The sequence below is a fragment of the Salmo salar genome, chromosome 06, assembly GCF_965601325.2.
Source record: "Salmo salar chromosome 06, fSalSal1, whole genome shotgun sequence".
Classification (NCBI taxonomy): Eukaryota; Metazoa; Chordata; class Actinopteri; order Salmoniformes; family Salmonidae; genus Salmo; species Salmo salar.
The window spans coordinates 50,134,096-50,158,204 of record NC_138296.1 but is presented as its reverse complement, the minus strand read 5'-3'; the positions used below and the strand labels follow the sequence as shown (position 1 = coordinate 50,158,204).

General features: G+C 43.0%; 1 protein-coding gene across 2 annotated transcripts in view; it reads right to left on the bottom strand.

Moving 5' to 3' along the window:
- The window catches only part of LOC106607454 (protein FAM171A2-like), an 88,211-nt gene that overhangs the window by 36,402 nt on the left and 27,700 nt on the right, over positions 1-24,109 (bottom strand). For both annotated transcript variants that reach the window (XM_045720642.2, XM_045720641.2), the window contains one exon: positions 16,715-16,807. In XM_045720642.2, coding sequence (XP_045576598.2) covers positions 16,715-16,807 — 93 coding nt within the window. The remainder of the gene's footprint in view (positions 1-16,714; positions 16,808-24,109) is intronic.

The window sequence follows — 24,109 nt, the reverse complement described above, 5'->3', positions numbered from 1 at the left end:
TGTAATTTCATTCAGTCCTTTGAAACATTTATTCTACTAAATTCTGTAATTTAGTAGGATTTAGTAATTTAGTAGGGATTGTTTGACAGAAATGGATTCTATATGTATACTGAACAAAAATCTAATTGCAACATGCAACAATTGTACTGAGTTACTGTTCATATAAGGAAATCAGTTAATGGAAATCATTTCTTTACACCCTAAAATATGGATTTCACATGACTGGGCAGGGGCACATGGGAGCCAGGCCCACCCACTGGGTAGCCAGGCCCAGCCAATCAGAATGAGTTTTTCCTCATAAAAGGGCTTTATTACAGACAGAAATACTCCTCAGTTTCATCAGCTGTCTGGGTGGCTGGTCTCAGAAGATCCCGCAGGTGAAGCAGTCGGATGTAGAGGTCCTGGGCTGGCGTGGTTACACGTGGTCTGCGGTTCTAAAACACTTATGGTAAAGAAATTAACATTCAATTATCTGGCAACAGCTCTGGTGGACGTTCCTGCTGTCAGCATGCCAATTGCACGCTCCTTCAAAACTTGAGACATCTGTGGCATTGTGTTGTGTGACAAAACTGCACATTTTAGAGTGGCCTTTTATTGTCCCCAGCAAAACTGCACCTGTGTAATGATCATGCTTCTTCTTTATATTTTTGTTCAGTATAATTATATGGTCCTGTGACTAGTGGACTTCCTCACAGAGGCCAGACCACTCCTTATCAGACTATGTCCCCTCAGAGCTGTGCTTTAACTTGTTATTCTCCAAAATTTCTTTCCTGCCTCTCTGCTCCCTCCTTTCCGTAGACCCCTCCATCTGAGAGGCCAAGCTGCTGCCCTTCCTTCACTGAAGCCAGCCCAGGACAGGGACGTGATCTGGGGCATGGCTCTAGAAAACACAGAGCTGATTGGTTGGTACAGGGGGGCTCTCTGGGTCCTTTCTGAGCCCTGAACAGTGCCCGTCTGTTAAGCAGAGCAGGATCCCAGCCAGACTGAGGAGGAAGCTATGGCATAAAGGAAAGATGGAGAGAGAAGATGACTGAGGAGAGGGGAGTATGAAGACTCTCACAAACAAACCTCAAAGGACTCTGCAATGGCCCTGAGAGGCAGGCAGACTGGGTCACTCCTTGGGTTCTGCTCTAAGAGAAGGGGAAGGGCCAAGGAGGGAGTGGTGGGGTGGTTGTAGGGTCCTAAGGGGGAGAGAGGCAGTGGGGGTCCCAAGAGAGAACATGGGTCATCCTTCACCAAAATGTCCCCCCGCTGAAAGCCTGGTTGATGAAGATTAAGAAGAGACCCCCAGAGGGAATAGGACGCTGATTCATTCCACCCAGCCATTCATCAGTTAAAAGTACTGCACTCCATTTCACAAAACGTGTTGGAGTTTCATTGGGCCATTTATTCACCAAAAGTAAGGCCATGCTAAGAAGATAGAAGACTGCATTAAAGGTGCAGGCATACAACTGAGTGCTTTTGACCTTGAGGGGGTACCGCCATCAGAGGTGACAAATTAATGGCGGTGCCCTGCATTGTGTGATCTCATCTTATTAATGCCACCCAGAGCCAGTTGTTGGCTGTGGGTGAAAGTTCAGCAGAAGCATGCCATCTGTCAACTAGGCTGGAAAACGCACGGGAGTGAGGACTGGGGAGTGCCTCTTTGTGTTCTGCACTGTAAAGCCAATGCTAACGATAACCCCATTGAGTTTAGAGTTCGGTGGCTGGCTGAAGTGCCTGTGATCTGGATGGTTTGGCAGCTTCCCAGTGTCTGTCTGGAGGAATTCTCTCTAGGTATTTTATCATGCTGGACACACTGTGTCTAAGCTCCCATGGCATGGGTCGATTGGCAGTCTGGCAATTCTGACAAATACCAGAAGGACCATCTTCTATTACGGTGATGCCCATAGACTTTCACCCCCCAATAAAAAAATACAATAAAAGTAATAAATATATACAGTGAGGGAAAAAGTATTTGATCTCCTGTTGATTTTGTACATTTGCCCACTGACATAGAAATTATCAGTCTATAATTTTAATGGTAGGTTTCTTTGAACAGTGAGAGACAGAATAACAACAAAAACAATACAGAAAAACGCATGTCAAAAATGTTATAAATTGATTTTCATTTTAATGAGGGAAATAAGTATTTTACCCCCTCTCAATCAGAAAGATTTCTGGCTCCCAGGTGTCTTTTATACAGGTAATGAGCTGAGATTAGTGCTCCTAATTTAAGCTTGTTACATGTATAAAAGACAACTGTCCACAGAAGCAATCAATCAGTCAGATTCCAAACTCTCCACCATGGCCAAGACCAAAGAGCTCACCAACGATGTCAGGGACAAGATTGTAGACCTACACAAGGCTGGAATGGGCTACAAGACCATCGCCAAGCAGCTTGGTGAGAAGGTGACAACAGTTGGTGCGATTATTCGCAAATGGAATAAACACAAAAGAACTGTCAATCTACCTCGGCCTGGGGCTCCATGCAAGATCTCACCTTGTGGAGTTGCAATGATCATGAGAATGGTGAGGAATCAGCCCAGAACTACACGGGAGGATCTTGTCAATGATCTCAAGGCAGCTGGGACCATAGTCACCAAGTAAACAATTGATAAAACACTACGCCGTGAAGGACTGAAATCCTGCAGTGCCCGCAAGGTCCCCCTGCTCAAGAAAGCACATATACATGCCCGTCTGAAGTTTGCCAATGAACATCTGAATGATTCAGAGGACAACTGGGTGAAAGTGTTGTGGTCAGATGAGACCAAAATGAGGTCTTTGGCATCAACTCAACTCGCCGTGTTTGGAGGAGGAGGAATGCTGCCTATGACCCCAAGAACACCATCCCCACCGTCAAACATGGAGGTGGAAACATTATGCTTTGGGGGTGTTTTTCTGCTAAGGGGACAACTTCACCGCATCAAAGGGACGATGGACGGGGCCATGTACCGTCAAATCTTCCCTCAGCCAGGGCATTGAAAATGGGTCGTGGATGGGTATTCCAGCATGACAATGACCCAAAACACATGGCCAAGGCAACAAAGGAGTGGCTCAAGAAGAAGCACATTAACTTGTTATGGATAGGGGGCAGTATTTTCACGGCCGGATAAAAAACGTACCCGATTTAATCTGATTATTACTCCTGCCCAGAAACTAGAATATGCATATAATTATTAGCTTTGGATAGAAAACACTCTGAAGTTTCTAAAACAGTTTGAATGGTGTCTGTGAGTATAACAGAACTCATATGGCAGGCAAAAACCTGAGAAAATTCCAAGCAGGAAGTGGCCTGTCTTAGAATTGTAGTTCTTCTTTTGATTCTCTATCGAAACTACAGTATCTGTGGGGTTACGTTGCACTTTCTAAGGCTTCCATTGGCTGTCTAAAGCCTTCAGAAAGCGGATTGAGCCGTCTCCTGTCTCTGGGCAGAGTATAGTAGCTCAGTTTCTCAGTGGTCTGCCTGGGGACAAAGAGATTGGATATGCGCATTCCCGCGTGCACGCTGTTTTTTCTTTTCCTCTTTGAATGAATACACTATTGTCCGGTTGGAATATTATCGCTATTTTACGAGAAAAATACCATAAAAATTTATTTTAAACAGCATTTGACATGCTTCTAAGTACGGTAAAGGAACATTTGGAATTTTTTTGTCTCGAAATGCACTCGCGCATTTCCCTTTGGATAGTGACCTGAACGCACGAACAAATCGGAGGTATTTGGACATAACTATGGATTATTTGGAACAAAGGTAATACAATATTTCTAATACTAATTCTGAGTTTAGTTTGCCCCGAACTTGGCGGGTGTCAAAATAGCTAGCCGTGATGGCTGAGCTATGTACTCAGAATATTGAAAAATGTGTTTTCGCCGAAAAGCTATTTTAAAATCTGACATAGCGATTGCATAAAGGAGTTCTGTGTCTATAATTCTTAAAATAATTGTTATTAATTGTTGTTGACAATGTATTTTGTCAACGTTTATGATGAGTAATTTTGTAAATTCACCGGAAGTTTTTGGTGGGAATACATATTCTGAACATCACACGCCAATGTAAAAAGCTGTTTTTGGATATAAATATGAACTTTATTGAACAAAACATACATGTATTGTATAACATAATGTCCTAGGAGTGTCATCTGATGAAGATCATCAAAGGTTAGTGCTTCATTTAGCTGTGTTTTGGGTTTTTGTGACATATATGCTTGCTTGAAAAATGGCTGTGTGATTATTTTGGTCTATGTACACTCCTAACCAAATCTAACGTTTTGCTTTCGCTGTAAAGCCTTTTTGAAATCGGACAATGTGGTTAGATTAATGAGAGTCTTATCTTTAAAATGGTGTAAAATAGTCGTATGTTTGAAAAATTGAAATTATTGCATTTTTTAGGTTTTTGTATTTTGCTGTTCCATTGCATGTTGGCTAGGCGTTCTGTCCACAACAGGATATCAGAATATATCACTAGGTTGCCAAAAACGATTAAGATTTCTTGTTTCCCTTCAATAAAATGCATTCAAAACTACTTTATGCACATTTCTGCTACTTCCTTAGGCTATACAAGTGCTATCTCTTGCTAAAAAATATATGTTTACACCTATGCAGTACCTTTAGCAATAATAATAATAATAACAATAAACCTCTACTTTAACCTCTTACATCTAGATGTTCCACTAGCGGAACACCGCTCCAATATCCAATGACAGGGCGTGGCGCGAATTACAAATTCCTCGAAAATCCGAAAACTTAAATTTTTCAAACATATGACTATTTTACACCATTTTAAAGACAAGACTCTCCTTTATCTAACCACACTGTTCGATTTCAAAAAGGCTTTACAACGAAAGCAAAACATTAGATTATGTCAGGAGAGTACCCAGCCAGAAATAATCAGACACCCATTTTTCAAGCTAGCATGTTTGAGAAATTGAAGTAATAGCATTTCTAAGGTATTTGAATAACGCGCCACGGGATTCCACTGGCTGTTGAGTAGGTGGGACGATTTCGTCCCACATACCCTAGAGAGGTTAAGCAGAGTTCCTCTGTCCAGTGTCTGTGTTCTTTTGCCCATTTTAATAATTTCTAACTTTTGAAATCGGAAGTTTACATACACCTTAGCCAAATGCATTTAAACTCAGTTTTACTGACATTTAATCCTAGCAAAAATTCCCTGTTATAGGTAAGGATCAGCACTTTATTTTAAGAATGTGAATCAGAATAATAGTAGAGAATGATTTATTTCAGCTATTTCTTTCACCACATTTACATTTACCGTCATTTAGCAGACGCTCTCATCCAGAGCGACTTACAAATTGGTGCATTCACCTTATGATATCCAGTGGAACAACCACTTTACAATAGTACATCTATATCTTTTTTGGGGGGGGGGGGGATCGGGTCACCGCCTTGATGTTAGCGGAGAACGTCAGGGTGTTGTCCAGGGTCACGCCAAAGCTCGTAGCACTCTGGGAGGAGAACACAATGGAGTTGTCAACTGTGATGGCGAGATCATGGAACGGGCAGTCCTTCCCCGGGAGGAAGAGCAGCTCCGTCTTGCGGAGGTTCAGCTTGAGGTGGTGATCCGTCATCCACACTGATTTGTCTGCCAGACATGCAGAGATGCGATTCGCCACCTGGTTATCAGAAGGGGAAAGGAGAAGATTAATTGTGTGTCGTCTGCGTAGCAATGATAGGAGAGACCATGTGAGGATATGACAGAGCCAAGTGACTTGGTGTATAGCGAGAATAGGAGAGGGCCTAGAACTGAGCCCTGGGGGACACCAGTGGTGAGAGCACGTGGTGCGGAGACAGATTCTCGCCATGCCACCTGCTAGGAGCGACCTGTCAGGTAGGACGCAATCCAAGAGTGAGCCGCACCGGAGATGCCCAACTCGGAGAGGGTGGAGAGGAGGATCTGATGGTTCACAGTATCAAAGGCAGCAGATAGGTCTAGAAGGATGAGAGCAGAGGAGAGAGTTAGCTTTAGCAGTGCGGAGAGCCTCCGTGACACAGAGAAGAGCAGTCTCAGTTGAATGCCCAGTCTTGAAACCTGACTGATTTGGATCAAGAAGGTAATTCTGAGAGAGATAGCAAGAGAGCTGGCCAAGGACGGCACGCTCAAGAGTTTTGGAGAGGAAAGAAAGAAGGGATACTGGTCTGTAGTTGTTGACATCGGAGGGATCGAGTGTAGGTTTTTTGAGAAGGGGTGCAACTCTTGCTCTCTTGAAGACGGAAGGGACATAGCCAGCGGTCAAGGATGAGTTGATGAGCGAGGTGAGGTAAGGGAGAAGGTCTCCAGAAATGGTCTGGAGAAGAGAGGAGGGGATAGGGTGAAGCGGGCAGGTTGTTGGGCGGCCTGCCATCACAAGTCGCAAGATTTCATCTGGAGAGAGAAGGGAGAAAAAGGTCAAAGCATAGGGTAGGGCATTGTGAGCAGGACCAGCGGTGTTGTTTGACTTAACCTCTCTAGGGCAGGTGGCACCAAATCGTCCCACCTACGTAACAGCCAGTTGAATCCTGTGGCGCGATATTCAAATACCTTAGAAATGCTATTACTTCAATTTCTCAAACATATGACTATTTTACAGCATTTTAAAGACAAGACTCTCTTTAATCTAACTACACTGTCCGATTTCAAAAAGGCTTTACAACGAAAGCAACACATTAGATTATGTCAGCAGAGTACCCAGCCAGAAATAATCAGACACCCATTTTTCAAGCTAGCATATAATGTCACAAAAACCCAGAAGACAGCTAAATGCAGCACTAACCTTTGATGATCTTCATCAGATGACACACCTAGGACATTATGTTATACAATACATGCATGTTTTGTTCAATCAAGTTCATATTTATATCAAAAACCAGCTTTTTACATTAGCATGTGACGTTCAGAACTAGCATACCCCCCGCAAACTTCCGGAGAATTTACTAACACTTTACTAAATTACTCACGATAAACGTTCACAAAAAGCATAACAATTATTTTAAGAATTATAGATACAGAACTCCTCTATGCACTCGATATGTCCGATTTTAAAATAGCTTTTTGGTGAAAGCACATTTTGCAATATTCTAAGTAGATAGCCCGGCATCACAGGGCTAGCTATTTAGACACCCAGCAAGTTTAGCCTTCACCAAATTCCGATTTACTATTAGAAAAGTTTGATTACCTTTGGTATTCTTCATCAGAATGCACTCCCAGGACTTCTACTTCAATAACAAATGTTGGTTTGGTCCAAAATAATCCATAGTTATGTTCCAACAGCGGCGTTTTGTTCGTGCGTTCAAGACACTATCCGAATGGTAAATAAGGGTCACGCGCACGGCGCATTTCGTGACAAAAGATTTCTAAATATTTCATTACCGTACTTCGAAGCATGTCAACCGCTGTTTAAAATCAATTTTTATGCCATTTTTCTCGTAAAAAAGCGATAATATTCCGACCGGGAATCTGCAATTAGGTAAACAGACGAAAGAAAATAAATCACTGGGTCAACTTGGGCACGCGCCTAAGCCCTTTGTCCTCTGATCGGCCACTTGGCAAAGGTGATAATGTGTTTCAGCCAGAGGCTGCCTCGATATCGTTCAGCTTTTTCCCGGGCTCTGAGAGCCTATGGGAGCCGAAGGAAGTGTCACGTTACAGCTAAGATCCTGAGTCTTCAATAAACAGAGGCAAGAACAACAACACCTTGTCAGACAGGCCACTTCCTGCATGAAATCTTCTCAGGTTTTTGCCTGCCATATGAGTTCTGTTATACTCACAGACACCATTCAAACAGTTTTAGGAACTTTATGGTGTCTTCTATCCAAAGCCAATAATTATATGCATATTCTAGTTACTGGGCAGGAGTAGTAACCAGATTAAATCGGGTACGTTTTTTATCCGGCCGTGTAAATACTGCCCCCTAGCCCTAACAGGTTAACAAACGAGGATTGGATGTCGTCAACCTTCTTTTCAAAATGATTGACAAAGTCGTCCGCAGAGAGGGAGAAGGGGGGGAGGAGGATTCAGGAGGGAGGAGAAGGTGGCAAAGAGCTTCCTAGGGTTAGAGGCAGATGCTTGGAATTTAGAGTGGTAGAAAGTTGCTTTAGCAGCAGAAACAGAGTAAGAAAATGTGGAGAGGAGGGAGTGAAAAGATGCCAGGTCCACAGGGAGGCTAGTTTTCCTCCATTTCCGCTCGGCTGCCCGGAGCCCTGTTCTGTGAGTTCGCAATGAGTCGTCAAGCCACGGAGCAGGAGGGGAGGACCGAGCCGGCCGGGAGGATAGGGGACATAGAGAGTCAAAGGATGCAGAAAGGGAGGAGAGGAGGGTTGAGGAGGCAGAATCAGGAGATTAGTTGGAGAAGGATTGAGCAGAGGGAAGAGATGATAGGATGGAAGAGGAGAGAGTAGCACTGTCGGTCAGAAGTTTACATACACTCAATTAGTATTTGGTAGCATTGCCTTTAAATTGTTTAACTTGGATCAAACATTTCAGATAGCCTTCCACAAGCTTCCCAAAATAAGTTGGGTGAATTTTGGAACATTCCTTCTGAAAGAGCTGGTGTAACTGAATCAGATTTGTAGGCCTTCTTGCTCGCACACACTTTTTCAGTTCTGCCCACAAATGAGGTCAGGGCTTTGTGATGGCTACTCCAATACCTTGACTTTGTTGTCCTTAAGCCATTTTGCCACAACTTTGGAAGTATGCTTGGGGTCATTGTCCATTTGGAAGACCCATTTTTGACCAAGCTTTAATTTCCTGACTGAAGACTTTTGGAGGATGGCCTGGTGTCAAGAAGGGCAGCAAAGAAGCCACTTCTCTCCAGGAAAAACATCAGGGACAGACTGATATTCTGCAGAGGTACAGGGATTGGACTGCTGAGGACTGGGGTAATGTCATTTTCTCTGATGAATCCCCTTTCCGATTGTTTGGGGCATCCGGAAAAAAGCTTGTCCAGAGAAGACAAGGAGAGCGCTACCATCAGTCCTGTGTCATGCCAACAGTAAAGCATCCTGAGACCATTCATGTGTGGGGTTGCTTCTTAGCCAAGGGAGTGGGCTCACTCACAATTTTGCCTAAGAACACAGCCATGAATAAAGAATGGTACTAACACATCCTCTGAGAGCAACTTCTCCCAACCATCCAGGAACAGTTTGGTGACGAACAATGCCTTTTCCAGCATGATGGAGCACCTTGCCATAAGGAAAAAGTGATAACTAAGTGGCTCGGGGAACAAAACATCGATATTTTGGGTCCATGGCCAGGAAACCTCCCAGACCTTAATCCCATTGAGAATTTGTGGTCAATCGTCAAGAGGCGGGTGGACAAACAAAAACCCACAAATTCTGACAAACTCCAAGCATTGATTATGCAAGAATGGGCTGCCATCAGTCAGGATGTGGCCCAGAGGTTAATTGACAGCATGCCAGGGTGGATTACAGAGGTCTTGAAAAAGAAGGGTCAACACTGCAAATACTGACTCTTTGCATCAACTTCATGTAATTGTCAATAAAAGCCGTTGACACTTATGAAATGCTTGTAATTATACTTCAGTATTCCATAGTAACATCTGACAAAAATATCTAAAGACACTGAAGCAGCAAACTTTGTGGAAATTTATATTTGTGTCATTTTCAAAACTTTTGGACATGACTGTATATACTCAATGAAAATATAAACGCAACATGTAAAGTGCTGGTCCCATGTTTCATGAGCTGAAATAAAAGATCCCAGAAATGTTCCATACGCATAAAAATGTATGCCCCTACCGCATACAGAAACAAAGACAGGGCTTCGTACTAAATTGGTGCTGCTGAATAATTGTGCTATATGCCTTAGCACTAATCAACATATAAAATGGCTTGATGCTGGGACATGGCTTGGCTTAGAGACAGCGGAATGAGATAGGACAAGTGTGATTTTTGTGAACGCTCTGTACCCTTTGTTCCCTCATTTCCATACCAACAGACAAGGCCCAGGTGTTCAGTCCGACATCACAGAGCAACAACAGAAACAATGGAGGGGGCAGAGCATATGGAGGGAGGCATGATGGGAGAGCGTGACCACCGAGTGTAGCCACTAAAGAGCGCATATGCCAGACGCGGAGGCTGCTGTAAATGTAAATAATGTTATGTGTGTGTGTGTGCGTTGTGTGTGTGTGTTGTGAAGGCTTGGCTGTGTGTGTTGTAAAGGCTTGACATTTGAGTTAGAAGTGCAGCTGGGATGCGGTGATTGAATCACAGCATGATTCATGTTAGCTAGGTTGCAGTCACTTACTGCTGACACTGTATGTGTTTACCCATTTTTTAAAACAACCAATTGACTTCCCTGGAGGTTTTTCTGTACATGTGGACACATCAGGCTCAATGCCATAGCTGAGAAATAACCTTTTTGATATCCCTGCTATGGTCTCTATCATGAAGCACACAGATAAGACACACAACCACATGGCTAACAACCACTCATAGCAAAGTACCTTCAGAGCCTGAATATGCCTCCACCGAAGGGCTGTCGAGGCGATAACTAAGCCTCCCCTGTTGCTCCAATTAATTGTGTGCAACACTGCGTCATCCCCAGTAATACATTATTATGACGTCTGAGCCAAGAGACTTAACACACGCTATGCAACACAAAATATAGGAGAGTCAACTCAACCATGGCCTGTTTCAGTAACTCTGTTCTGAACCCACATGACAATGGGGGGATTCTGAGAGAAAGAGAAATGTAGGCTTTATGGGCAAAGATAGAGTGAGTGTTATTTTTTAATTTTTTAAATTTATTTCACCTTTATTTAACCAGGTAGGCCAGTTGAGAACAAGTTCTCATTTACAACTGCGACCTGGTCAAGATAAAGCAAAGCAGTGTGACAAAAAACAACAACACAGAGTTACACATAAACAAACGTACAGTCAATAACACAATAGAAACATCTATGTACAGTGTATGCAAAGGGAGTAAGGAGGTAAGGCAATAAATAGGCCATAGTAGTGAAGTAATTACAATTTAGCAAATTAACACTGGAGTGATAAGTGTGCAGATGATGTGCAAGTAGAAATAATGGTGTGCAAAAGAGCAAAAACGTAAAGTAAATAAAAACAATATGGGAATGAGGTAGGTAGTTGGATGGGCTATTGACAGATGGGCTGTGTACAGCTGCAGCGATCGGTAAGATGCTCAGATTGCTGATGCTTAAAGTTAGTGAGGGAGATATAAGTCTCCAACTTCAGCGATTTTTGCAATTCGTTCCAGTCATTGGCAGCAGAGAACTGGAAGGAAAGGCGGCCAAAGGAGGTGTTGGCTTCGGGGATGACCAGTGAGATATACCTGCTGGAGCGCATGCTATGGGTGGGTGTTGCTATGGTGACCAGTGAGCTGAGATAAGGCGGAGCTTTACCTAGCAAAGACTTAAAGATGACCTGGAGCTAGTGGGTCTGGCGACGAATATGTAGCGAGGGCCAGCCGACGAGAGCATACAGGTCGCAGTGGTGGTATATGGGGCTTTGGTGACAAAACGGATGGCACTGTGATAGACTGCATCCAGTTTGCTGAGTAGAGTGTTGGAGGCTATTTTGTAAATGACATCGCCGAAGTCGAGGATCGGTAGGATGGTCAGTTTTAAGAGGGTATGTTTGGCAGCGTGAGTGAAGGAGGATTTGTTGCAAAATAGGAAGCCGATTCTAGATTTAATTTTGGATTGGAGATGCTAAATATGAGTCTGGAAGGAGAGTTTACAGTCTAACCAGACACCTAGGTTTTTGTAGTTGTCCACATATTCTAAGTCAGAACCGTCCAGAGTAGTGATGCTAGTCGGGCGGGCGGGTGTGGGCAGCGATCGGTTGAAGAGCATGCATTTTTGGTTTTACTAGCGTTTAAGAACAGTTGGAGGCCACGGAAGGAGTGTTGTATGGCATTGAAGCTCGTTTGGAGGTTTGTTAACACAGTGTCCAAAGAAGGGCCAGATGTATACAGAATGGTGTCGTCTGCGTAGAGGTGGATGTGGTTGGTGGATGTGTTATGTGGTTAACATCTATTGAATCATCTTTAAAACAATGTAACAAAAGAGGTAAACATATCAAGGTTGTACAATGATGCCTTCATTGCAGGCTGTCCTTGAATGATATACAGTAGCTGCTACTACTTGTGCAATGATGTTTCAACGATAATGTCAATAACACAGAGTGGAATAACACTTAAACAGGCTACAATGTTGACCAAATACCTAACATACCTTGTGATTACACAGCTTAATTACACCAATCACGTGCTGCATGCTTTCAAGTTCACAGCCACACTAACAATCCCTTTCTACCAAACACAGCATTTTGGGTTTTGTCAAACACAGCTTGAAAAACACCCCCCTCATTGGCATTCCTCCACCTCTTCAAAACTCTTTCGTTTCCTGCCACCGGTTGTCTCCATGGTGACCAGCCTTAGCACTGAGAGCTGCACTTTCAGATGGCCTCTCATCAGTTCCAATCCATCAGCACAGGGAATCTACTGCCTTTCTTCTCCCTGTTACTAGGGCCCTCGTCGTGATACACTACCGTGATTAGTCCTTCTGAGAGACTCGGCTCTACCGCTTAAAGAGACAGCAGTGTCACGACTTCCGCCGAAGTCGGCTCCTCTCCTTGTTCGGGCGGCGTTCGGCGATCGACGTCACCGGCTTTCTAGCCATCGCCGCTCCACACCTGGTTTTCATTTCCCCAATCAATCTACATGTATTTAACCCTCTGTTTCCCATCATGTTTTGTGTGTAATTGTTTCCTGTTATTATGGTGTTTTATTTACGCGCTTTACTTTTATGATGTTCCGTGTTTTGAGCGCGTTTTATTTATGTAGTGCTCAGGTTTTTGGAACTAAAATAAAGTGCGCCTGTTTACATCACTCTACTCTCCTGTACCTGACTTCGCCTCTAATACACCTGTTGACAAGCAGAGAAAACGTGCTAAACTGCTCCTCGCTTAACTGACTGAGAAAGAATACTCTGGAGGCATTGAGAGAGAGCGAGAGAGAGTGGGAGAGTGTGAGAGCCTGTGTGAGAGAATGTGTGTGTGTGTGTGTGTGTGTGTACGTGTGTGTCAGCAAAACGACCACATCCTCCATTCATGTCCCTCTATAAAAGTTGCCAGATGCTCCAACATGTTAACAAGAGAGTTGTGTAACTATATCTCATCCTGATTCAATTAAGTAGTATTCAAACCTGACTAACTAACTAAGAACACAAGGGTAGCTGGTCATTGGAGCCAGTTTGGTATTTTTTTGCATTTTATTAGGATCCCCATTAGCTTTTGCGAAAGCAGCAGCTACTATTCCTAGGGTCCACACAAAACATGAAACATAATACAGAACATTAATAGAAAAGAACAGCTCAAGGACAGCACTACATAAATAAAAAAAATGGCACACATAGCCTACATATCAATACATACAATACACAAAATATCCAGGTAAAATGGGGCGTTGTGCCGTGAGGTGTTGCTATCTGTTTTTTGAAACCAGGTTGGCTGTTCATTACAGCAATATGAGATGGAAAGGAGTTTTATCTGGATTTGGGGACAGTGAAAAGACCCCTGGTGGCATGTCTGGTGGGGTAAGTTTGTAAAACAGTTGTACATACAACTACCTCAGGTAGGCCCAAATCAATTGAACAAGTAAAGGATGCCTCTCCTTGCCACAGATCGCCAACACACTACTAAAACCCCACAGGGGGGTGGAGTAATATGTAGTCAATTATGTCATGAAAGGCCCTCTTGACAGAGGGATGAGCAGAGGAGGAGAAAAAGCTGTCTGGGGCATAATTAAAGGGGACAGACAGGGCTCTCATTGAGGCTGATGGTACAGAAATCAATGTGCTGCAGTCACAATAAATGCCTCTCATCCTGTCATGCAGACATACAGTCAAGTCAGTCCCAGATTCTGGGATCGTTAAGGAGATAAGGGAAAACTGCTGGGTCAGGGGCCCTGGCCATGACAGTTCAGAAAAGAGAGAGAGAGAGAGAGAGAGAGAGAGAGAGAGAGAGAGAGGGGAGGAGATTCAGTTGATAGACAGTAGAGAGAATGTGTGTTGTGTGGGTCTGAGAGAAAGGAAGAGAGAGAGAAATAGAGAGAGAGAGAGAGAGAGAGAGAGAGAGCATGAACTACAGAGAAAGTGTGAGCATGTCACGTGTACAGCTTTCCTAAGGGGCCTTGGTTGGAGCGGATTACATCATTCTGGCTCACTCATTGGACTGGACAGGTGACAGGACGTTGAGGGATGACGCCATGATTATATATTTAATTCACTCGGCTGTGGCACCACGTACAGCACTGTACTGTCTGCGTAAGCAGAGAAACTGACAGAGATGAAGAGAATGAGGAAGATGGAGGGCGAGAAGACAGGGAGGTGTACACTGTGATTATTACTAACACCTCATACTGTATATTTAAGAGGAATATAGAGGTAAAGATAGAACATTATTTTCTTAAATTAGCGGGTATTGTTCCTACCCAGCATTACCCGAAACACATACCCCACATCCCCAACTGCGGGTCATGATTGTTTTCCTAGCCACTGTGCGTCTGCCTCTGCATTGCGTGCTCTTTTTGGTTTGAGGCTGGGTATCTGTAAAGCACTAGGTGACCACTGCTGATGTAAAAAGGGGGTTAAAAATACATATGATTGAATTAGATTTTCACACCCAGAGGCTATCATTAAACAGAGACTTATCGATCACATCCCATAATGTGGGCTATAACAACACAACAATAGTACGCACTGCTGCCACTGAAAGCAATTATTAAAATCATACGGAAATATGACTGGTGAATCTATAGGTCTTTCTTTAATTTATTTCATAGGGATGAACAAAGCATGCACTTTACACCCAGCCCATTCCTAAACAGGTGTAAATTCTGGAAGACATTTATAGCCTGTTTGGTTTGCCTAGAAATGCCTTGAGGCAGATACAGTGTTGCATCTAGGTCGATTTAATTTGGATGCTTCATCTTTTGTATTGCTGGTTTATTGGTACTATCAATAATATGGAAAGTTACGAGTGTATTTTATCGGATCTGAGTAATAAACACACACACACACACACACACACACACACACACACACACACACACACACACACACACACACACACACACACACACACACACACACACACACACACACACACACACACACACACACACACACACACCTAAGAGCTGCGATTAGCTGATTTGGCAATAAAAGCCTGTTTCTCTTTTGCTGTAGTTTAGCGGCCGGGTGATGTACTAGTGATGTAACTGGCATTGGATACAGAGAGGCTTGTTAGATGACAGCAAGCTCCATTTGTTCTGCCACTTACTCTGCAGCTCCACTATACGCGTGTCGCTGTTGCATTTTACCTGCTACACAGAGCTTTGTTTTGAGAGTGGGGAGGAGCAGAGGGGGAGAGCATCTTTATTCTATTTTGCCTACTGTACTATATTCATTGATTGTGCGTTAGTACAATAGCTTTGGTCCAGTTTTTTTCACAGGTACTCATTAAATCTACAATATGTATCTTTTTGGGCGACCTGACCAAATTCTCAAGAGTTATAGATCTGTCATTCTCATTAAAAGCAAGTCTAAGAAGTGGTAGATCTGCTCTACAGTATGTGCGCTATTTCTGTGCTTCCCATTCTTACGTTTTGTTTTTGCGTCTATTACTTTTGGTTTTGTACGCCAGCTTCAAAAAGCTGAAAATGCAATATTTTGGGTCATTCAAAATATATTTCACAACAGTTAAGATGGTAAAATGATTCTCTGTGCTTGTTTTGTCACATAAACAGAATTTTAGCAACTAGGAAATGGAGGAGTGATTTCTGCATAATGCACCTTTAAATTGTTGCTAGTGGTTGTCCTAAAATATCCTCTAATTTCACAAGTTGCTTTTGTTTACATTGTGAACCTAGCTAGTCAATGTAGCTGGCTAGCTAGTAGAAGTAGCTTCTTCTGACATTATTTCAATTCACATGATAAAATGAACGCACGCGTCAGCCATCAAATTTTCTTATAAAAACATTTACCCCAGGCTGTAGCAACGCCGCAACACTGTGATGCAGTGCCTTAGACCAATGCGCCACTCGGGAGGCCAGACATCAACATTTTTACCTTGCCGATCTTGAACTTGGATGCTGTCATTGGACATGATGCAACGTGAAAGCAACACGGGCAGTGAAGCAGCTTTCATTGATTTCAAAGGAAGCATTTCCTCAACGGTTGACGGCTGATGGCAATGCCGGACGCCCAATGGCTATAGTAGGGCCATAATAGAGTATCTGTTCTGTCTGTGCTAGGGTGCACTGAACCCAATGCTATGCTTTATGTGTTATATCAAGCACTGCTACTATCCTAACAGTCCACTGTGAAAATATATTTTGGCCCTCAAAATGTGTGATTACTGATCTAAGGCCAAATTGAGAAGAGTTGAAAAGCCACAAGCCAGACATTTTGTAATGGATATTTTCCTTTGGAAGAAGAGGAGAGATATGTAAAAGTAGACAGTAAGTATAGTGTGGAAACATGTATATATTTTAAATTTTTTGTATATGCCATTTAGAAGACGATTTTATTCAAAGTGACTTACAGTCATGCATGCATACATTTCACAAATGGGTGGGCCCGTGAAACAAACCCACAATCCCGGTGCTGCAAGTGCCATGCTCTACCAACTGAGCCATACAGAACCACATACAGGACCAGGCAGGTATAGGTAGGTAGAGTATGTAGAGACTCACCTGGGGATCCCAGCAGCACCTGGACTATGTCATCATACAGGATCAGGGTCGCAGGCCGCTGGGGGAGCAAGTAGAGGCTGACTGAAGCATACACTGTGAGAGAGAGAGAGAGAGAGAGAGAGAGCGAAAGAGAGAGAGTGAAAGAGAGAGAGAGAGGAAGGAAAAGTGAGGAGGAAAAGGGAAAGAGAGAGGAGAGAAAGAGAGGAAGAGAGAAACAAAACAAACATGAGTTAGTTATGACAGATCAGTCATCAACCAGACAGACACATGTCTCTGTTGCCTGCTGTTGTATTGTCCTCACCCCACCAGTCATAACAAAACAATGTTTATCAAACACAGAGAGACAGTCATGACCTACATTTCTCCCTTCACAAAGTGTTTCCAGCTATGCAGCAAGACAACAATGCACCTGGCGTGGGGTTATATAAAGAAACCAGCCCACCTCCTTCCTCAGCGGTCCACAGAGTATACTATATACGTATAGTGAGGTGAGGAAATCCTGATGCATCCCACCTGAGAGTTCCCTCCCTGTCAGTCAGACTGTAAGGAGTGTGTGCTCGTGTGTGTGTGTGTGTCTGCAACCCGAGTCCACTAGAGGAGGAGAGACAGGTAATGAGCAATAACAGTCTCCGTTCGTTAACATCTGAGCTTCTTTTTGAAAGGGGGATTGTGACGAAGCATTGAAATCCACCCAGAGGGAAAGCGCTCAGGATAGATTCAAAACACTCTTGACATTGACAAGACTCTCTATCCTTTCGCCTGTGTTCAGGAGGTGTGGAAGGATGTGTGCTGTCTTTACACTCCTGACATGTGTATGCGTTGCTGGTCAAGAGAGTTATATCTATTGGATTATATCTCGAAAAGGTGTAGACCAGTGGTTCTCAAACTTTTTATAGTCCTGTACCCCTTCAAACATTCAACCTCCAGCTGCATACCCCCTCTAGCACCAGGGTCAGCGCACCCTCAAATGTTGTTTTTTGCCATCATTGTAAGCCTGCCATACACACACTACACAATACATTTATTAAACATAAGAATGAGTGTGAGTATTTGTCACAACCCGGCTTATGGGAATTGACAAAAAGCTCTTATAGGACCAGGGTACAAATAATAATATAATAATAATCAATAATTTTGCTCTTTATTTAGCCATCTTACATATAAAACCTTATTTGTTCATCAAAAATGGTGAATAACTCACCACTGGTTAATAAGAAGGGTGTGCTTGAAAGGATGCACATAACTCTGCAATGTTGGGTTGTATTGGAGTGCGTCTCAGTCTTAAATCAGTTTCCACACACAGCCTGTGCCTGTATTTAGTTTTCATGCTTGTGAAGGCCGAGAATCCACTCTCACATAGGTACGCGGTTACAAAGAGCATCAGTGTCTTAACAGGGCAAATTTGCCAAGGCAAGAAACTCTCACAGAGCGCAACCCTATCCAGAAATCTGGCAGTGGCTTCTGATTAAATAACATTTTCACAGAACCGCTTATTGCAATTTTGTTGAGGATCTCTTGTTCAGATATCGGTAAGTGGACTGGAGGCAGGCCATGAAAGGATTAACGAATCCAGTTGTTTCTGTCATCCGTTTCGGGAAAGTACATGTGCAATTGCGCACCCAGCTCACTCAAGTGCTTCGCTATATCACATTTGACATTGTCCATAAGCTTGAGTTCATTTGCACACAGAAAAATCATTCAATGATGGAAAGACCTGTGTTGTCCTTGTTAATGCAGACAGAAAAGAGCTCCAACTTCTTAATCATAGCCTCAATGTTGTCCCGCACATTGAATATAGTTGCAGAGAGTCCCTGTAATCCTAGATTCAGATCATTCAGCAGAGAAAAAACATCCCCCAGATAGGCCAGTCGTGTGAGAAACTCGTCATCATGCAAGCGGTCAGACAAGTGAAAATGATGGTCAGTAAAGAAAACTTTTAGCTCTTCTCTCAATTAAAAAAAACATGTCAATACTTTGCCCCTTGATAACCAGCACACTTCTGTATGTGGTAAAAGCATTACAAGGTCGCTGCCCATATCATATCATATATCATTGCATAATGCAGAAAATACACTAGAGTTCAGGGGCCTTGCTTTAACAAAGTTAACCATTTTCACTGTAGTGTCCAAAACATCTTTCAAGCTGTCAGGCATTCCCTTGGCAGCAACAGGCTCTCGGTGGATGCTGCAGTGTACCCAAGTGCTGTCGGGAGCAACTGCTTGCACGCGTGTTACCACTCCACTATGTCTCCCTGTCATGGCTTTTGCGCCATCAGTACAGATACCAACACATCTTGACCACTAAAGTACATTTGATGTCACAAATCTGTCCAGTACTTTAAAAATATCCTTTCCTGTTGTCCTGGTTTCCAGTGGTTTGCAGAAGAGGATGTCTTCCTTAATTGACCCCCCATAAACGTAACAGACATATACCAGGAGCTGTGCCATGCCCGCCACGGTTGTTGACTCATCCAGCTGTAACGCATAGAATTTACTGGCTTGTATGCGAAGCAGTAATTGTTTCAAAACATCTCCTGCCATGTCACTGATGCGTCGTGAAACAGTGTTGTTTGATGAAGAAATTGTTTTTTTGGCCTTGTCCTAGCCACTCAGTAGCTCACCATATAAGACGCTTCTAGCCCTTCTTATTAATGGTATCTGTTGCTTTTATACATGACTTACTACTCGAAAGTCGTCTTAATTCTTGCTCAAAAAACTTCCATGGCTTATTTTTCAAATTGGCATGTTTCGTTTCTAAATGTCTGCCCAAGAGTGAAGGTTTCATCGAGTTGTGAGATAGTACTTTTGCACATATAACACACTGTGGCCGAGGAAAGGCACTACTCCCAATATAAGTGAGCCCCAAATCAATTTAGTTCTCATCATATTTGCGCCTCTTCGATGGTCCAACGTCCCTGTCTGTTGTTTGATGCTTTCCCGGTTAAGGGGGCAGCAGCTTTTCGGCTGCATCAGATTCACAACTGTCAGTGTGCATGCTAGCTGGGCTAGCAACAAAAGTAGAATTACTGACGATAGCATTGGATGTGCTCGTGGAAGCAGAACAACTTGTGTCAATGACAGGTGCTAGTGTAGTACTGCTGGTAGTAGCAGTACTACCAGTAGAGCTGGTATGTGTCTCTATGGACGCGGGCCGTACTTCTTTTTAACCATTTATCAATTTTCGAGCAAATGGAATGAGCAGCAGCTACGTTTAGCTACATACGGACAACTTGTGATAGTAAGTTGAAAGCAGGACTGAGTTTTGGGGTGCCCCTCGAGCCCCATAGTTTGGGAACCACTGAAGTAGAGTAAGGTTATTGAATGGCATTCATTACTTGGCTCAGCATCAGCAGGAATGACAACTCAACTGTGTGGCATTTGGGCATTATTTTCTCCAGAATGTGGGATCTGACTATACACACTGACCAGTATAGCCTTGGGCTGTCTGGACCCTCTGAAGCTGTAGCAAGTGCTGGCTACTCTCCAGGACACATTAGCATGTTGGCTGGAGTAAGCTGCAGTGCCCAGTGCCTATCTAGCCTGGTTTAACCAGACTGAACCCTGAATGCACCATTGAGAACAGTGTTCAGTCTGGGTTAACCAGGCTAATGCCCATCTGTTATTGAGAAGAAGCAGGGTGCTGCTGCTACTGATATGCACACAGACTTATAGCTCAGGGAGTACAAGGCAGCAGAGACATCATGTATGTACTCAAGGACTCAAAACATTTATCAAGCTTTTTGTGAATTTTGTTATTGCACAGATCCTCATAGTAAAACCAAGTGCACACTCATCTGCATCAGTCAATTGGTATACAGTTGTCATTTGCTTGATGCATTCTGCAAGAGCTAAAAATACAATAATTAAAATTGTCATTATTTATTTTATTTGATGCACAATATGCCTACAGCTTGGTAAGATATAGACTGTGTACTGTACGTTAAATGCTGATCATTCCATAAAGGGAAAGCTTTGTGTGCAGATGTCTGTATTGAAGTCACTGTGGTTTAGAAAGAAAGTCGATGCAGCATGCAGTGTTTACACCGTTCCCTGCAGCTTGAATTATTAGGCTGTATGAGTATGCCCTTTGAGTGGGTGGATGCTTTCCAAGAGCTAAGAGCTACTGTTAGAGTGAGCCTAGCAGGTTACGCCACCCCAGGTTCATAGATGCTGCTTTAACTGAGAGAACAGGGACATTCACCCCTTTCTCTCACGCACACACAGACACGCACACACGCACACAGATTGCAAATGGACACACGCACACCACACACACACACACACACACACACACACACACACACACACACACACACACACACACACACACACACACACACACAGAGAGATCACACAAGCACACACACAGATCCCACAGTGCTTAATATTCTCCACCATGGGAAGCAGAAAAAAGGAAAGGTGACTGCTTGTCAGAGCAGAGCATATACAGCATTGGGCCTGAGGCACAGATGGGGGGAGAGACAAGAGCCAGAAAAGACTGTGGCAGAGGGATAAAAAAAACGGGTGCATTTGACACAGGGGAGAAGGAAAGGGGGATGGGGAGGAAAAGACAGATGGAGAGAGCGAGAATCCACATTAGGGGACAGAGTCAACATTACAATAAAACAACGCTAAAATGCCTCTGAGACACCAGTTTTATCATCCATCCTTCCAGGATGTGTCCAGTTCAGGTTTGGCCCCCTGACTTCAGCTGAGTCAATCAGAGCTCTGAGCAAGAGGCACCTCGTCTCGTTGCACAATGAAACATACAGTGCCTTGCAAAAGTATTCACCCCCCTTGGCATTTTCCTATTTTGTTGCCTCACAACCTGGAATTAAAATAGATTTTTGGGGGGGTTTGTATCATTTGATTTACACAACATACCTACCACTTTGAAGATGCAAAATATTTTTTATTGCGAAACAAACAAGAAATAAGAAATAAGAAAACTTGAGCGTGCATAACTATTCACCCCCCCAAAGTCAATACTTTGTAGAGCCACCTTTTGCAGCAATTACAGCTGCAAGTCTCTTGGGATGTCTCTTTTACGCTTGGCACATCTAGCCACTGGGATTTTTGCTCATTCTTCAAGGCAAAACTGCTCCAGCTCCTTCAAATTGGATAGGTTCCTGCAGGTGTACTGCAATCTTTAAGTCATACCACAGATTCTCAATTGGATTGAGGTCTGGGCTTTGACTAGGCCATTCCAAGACATTTAAATGTTTCCCCTTAAACCACTTGAGTGTTGCTTCAGCAGTATGCTTAGGGCCATTGTCCTGCTGGAAGGTGAACCTCCGTCCCAGTCTCAAATCTCTGGAAGACTGAAACAGGTTTCCCTCAAGAATTTCTCTGTATTTAGCATCATCCATCATTCCTTAAATTCTTAAAGTTTCCCAGTCCCTACCAATGAAAAACATCCCCACAGCATGATGCTGCCATCATCATGCTTCATTGTGGGGATGGTGTTCTCGGGGTTATGTGAGGTGTTGGGTTTGTGCCAGACATAGCGTTTTCCTTGATGGCCAAAAAGCTCAATTTTAGTCAGAGTACCTTCCTCCATATGTTTGGGGAGTCTCCCACATGCCTTTTGGCGAACACCAAACGTGTTTGCTTATTTTTTTCTTTAAGCAATGGCTTTTTTTCTGGCCACTCTTCTGTAAAGCCCAGCTTTGTGGACTGTATGGCTTAAAGTGGTCCTATGGACAGATACTCCAATCTCCGCTGTGGAGCTTTGCAGCTCCTTCAGGGTTATCTTTGGTCTCTTTGTTGCCTCTCTGATTAATGCACTCCTTGCATATTGTTTCCATTTTTCAGAATGGATTTAATGGTGCGCTGTGGGATGAACAAAGTTTATGATATATTTTTATAACCCAACCCTGATCTGTACTTCTCCACAACTTTGTCCCTGACCTGTTTGCAGAGCTCCTTGGTTTTCATGGTGCCACTTGCTTGGTGGTGCCCCTTGCTTAGTGGTGTTGCAGACTCTGGGGACTTTTAGAACAGGTGTATATATACTGAGATCACGTGACACTTAGATTGCACACAGGTGTTCTTTATTTAATTAATTATGTAACTTCTGAAGGTAATTGGTTGCACCAGATCTTATTTAGGGGCTTCATAGCAAAGGTGGTGAATACATATGCACGCACCACTTTTCAGTTTTTTTTATTTTGTTGAATTTTCTGAAACAAGTAATTTTTTACATTTCATTTCACCAATTTGGACTATTTTGTGTTTGTCCACTACATGAAAACCAAATAAAAATAAATTTAAATTACAGGTTGTAATGCAACAAAATAGGAAAAACGCCAAGGAGGTGATACTTTTGCAAGGCACTGTATCAGTGATTGCAGAGAGTCATCCATCCCTGGGACTTGCATGACAACCACAGATTATGGAAGGGCTGGAGGGGATGGCCTAGCCGGGCTGTTTCTCTTAGACTGACGATAATAAAATATGCAAGGAGAATAGAGGGTCAAACATAGTCAGTGATGAACAGAACACTACTGACGGAGACTGTTGAAGAGACATCTCTCAAAGGGGGAAGGAGTTTTGGGTTTGAAAGCATAAGGGACAAAGGATGCAGGGCCGACCCATATCCTCTCTCAGATTGTTGAGTCATGGTTATAGTACGTTAACAGTTTACACATAGTTAATGTTTAACTTGTGTTTATACACATATGATAGTTATTGTGATAGGGACAAAACGGCTGTATATCTCCAGCTTGGTCCCAGATACGTTTGTGCTGTCTACCCAAATCCTACCCTATGATAACGATCATATGAGTTGACTATATAAACAGATCTGGGACCAGGCTAGCATCTCTTTTCAGATTTCTGCAATATCATAATGGCTTAAAAAGTGTCTATAAAGTTTGTGAAATGCAAACAGACCGAGTGGATTCTCATTATCACAATCATCAAAGACATTATTCTGTTCTGTTGTCAGCACTCTGCAGCCCTCTCCAATTTCCATACAGTGCCTTATTAAAATGGCTCAGGAATTTAAATGGACATACTGTAATTAAATAGAATAGGATTATAGTATTGACCTATAGAGAATAAATATATTGTGAAATATATTACAAATGAAGATCATTTAATCAATACAGTTCACTTCAGAATTGGGGTAATAGTCAGGGCCCAGGGGGATAACTTGGGAACATTGAAGTTTGTCTATTTCTGTATACCCATAATTACAATGCTAATTCTGCCGACAGTGTGTGTGCTCTGTGGAGAGAACTTGTTTGACAGAGACAACAATGGCTGGGGACAAACGCAGGCATGAAATGGAAAAGCAATTAAAAAGGTTTGTGAAAAGGAGAAACACAAAAAGAAACACAAATAACAGAAAACAAAAATAAAATGTAAATAAAACCAAAAATACAAGAAAGAG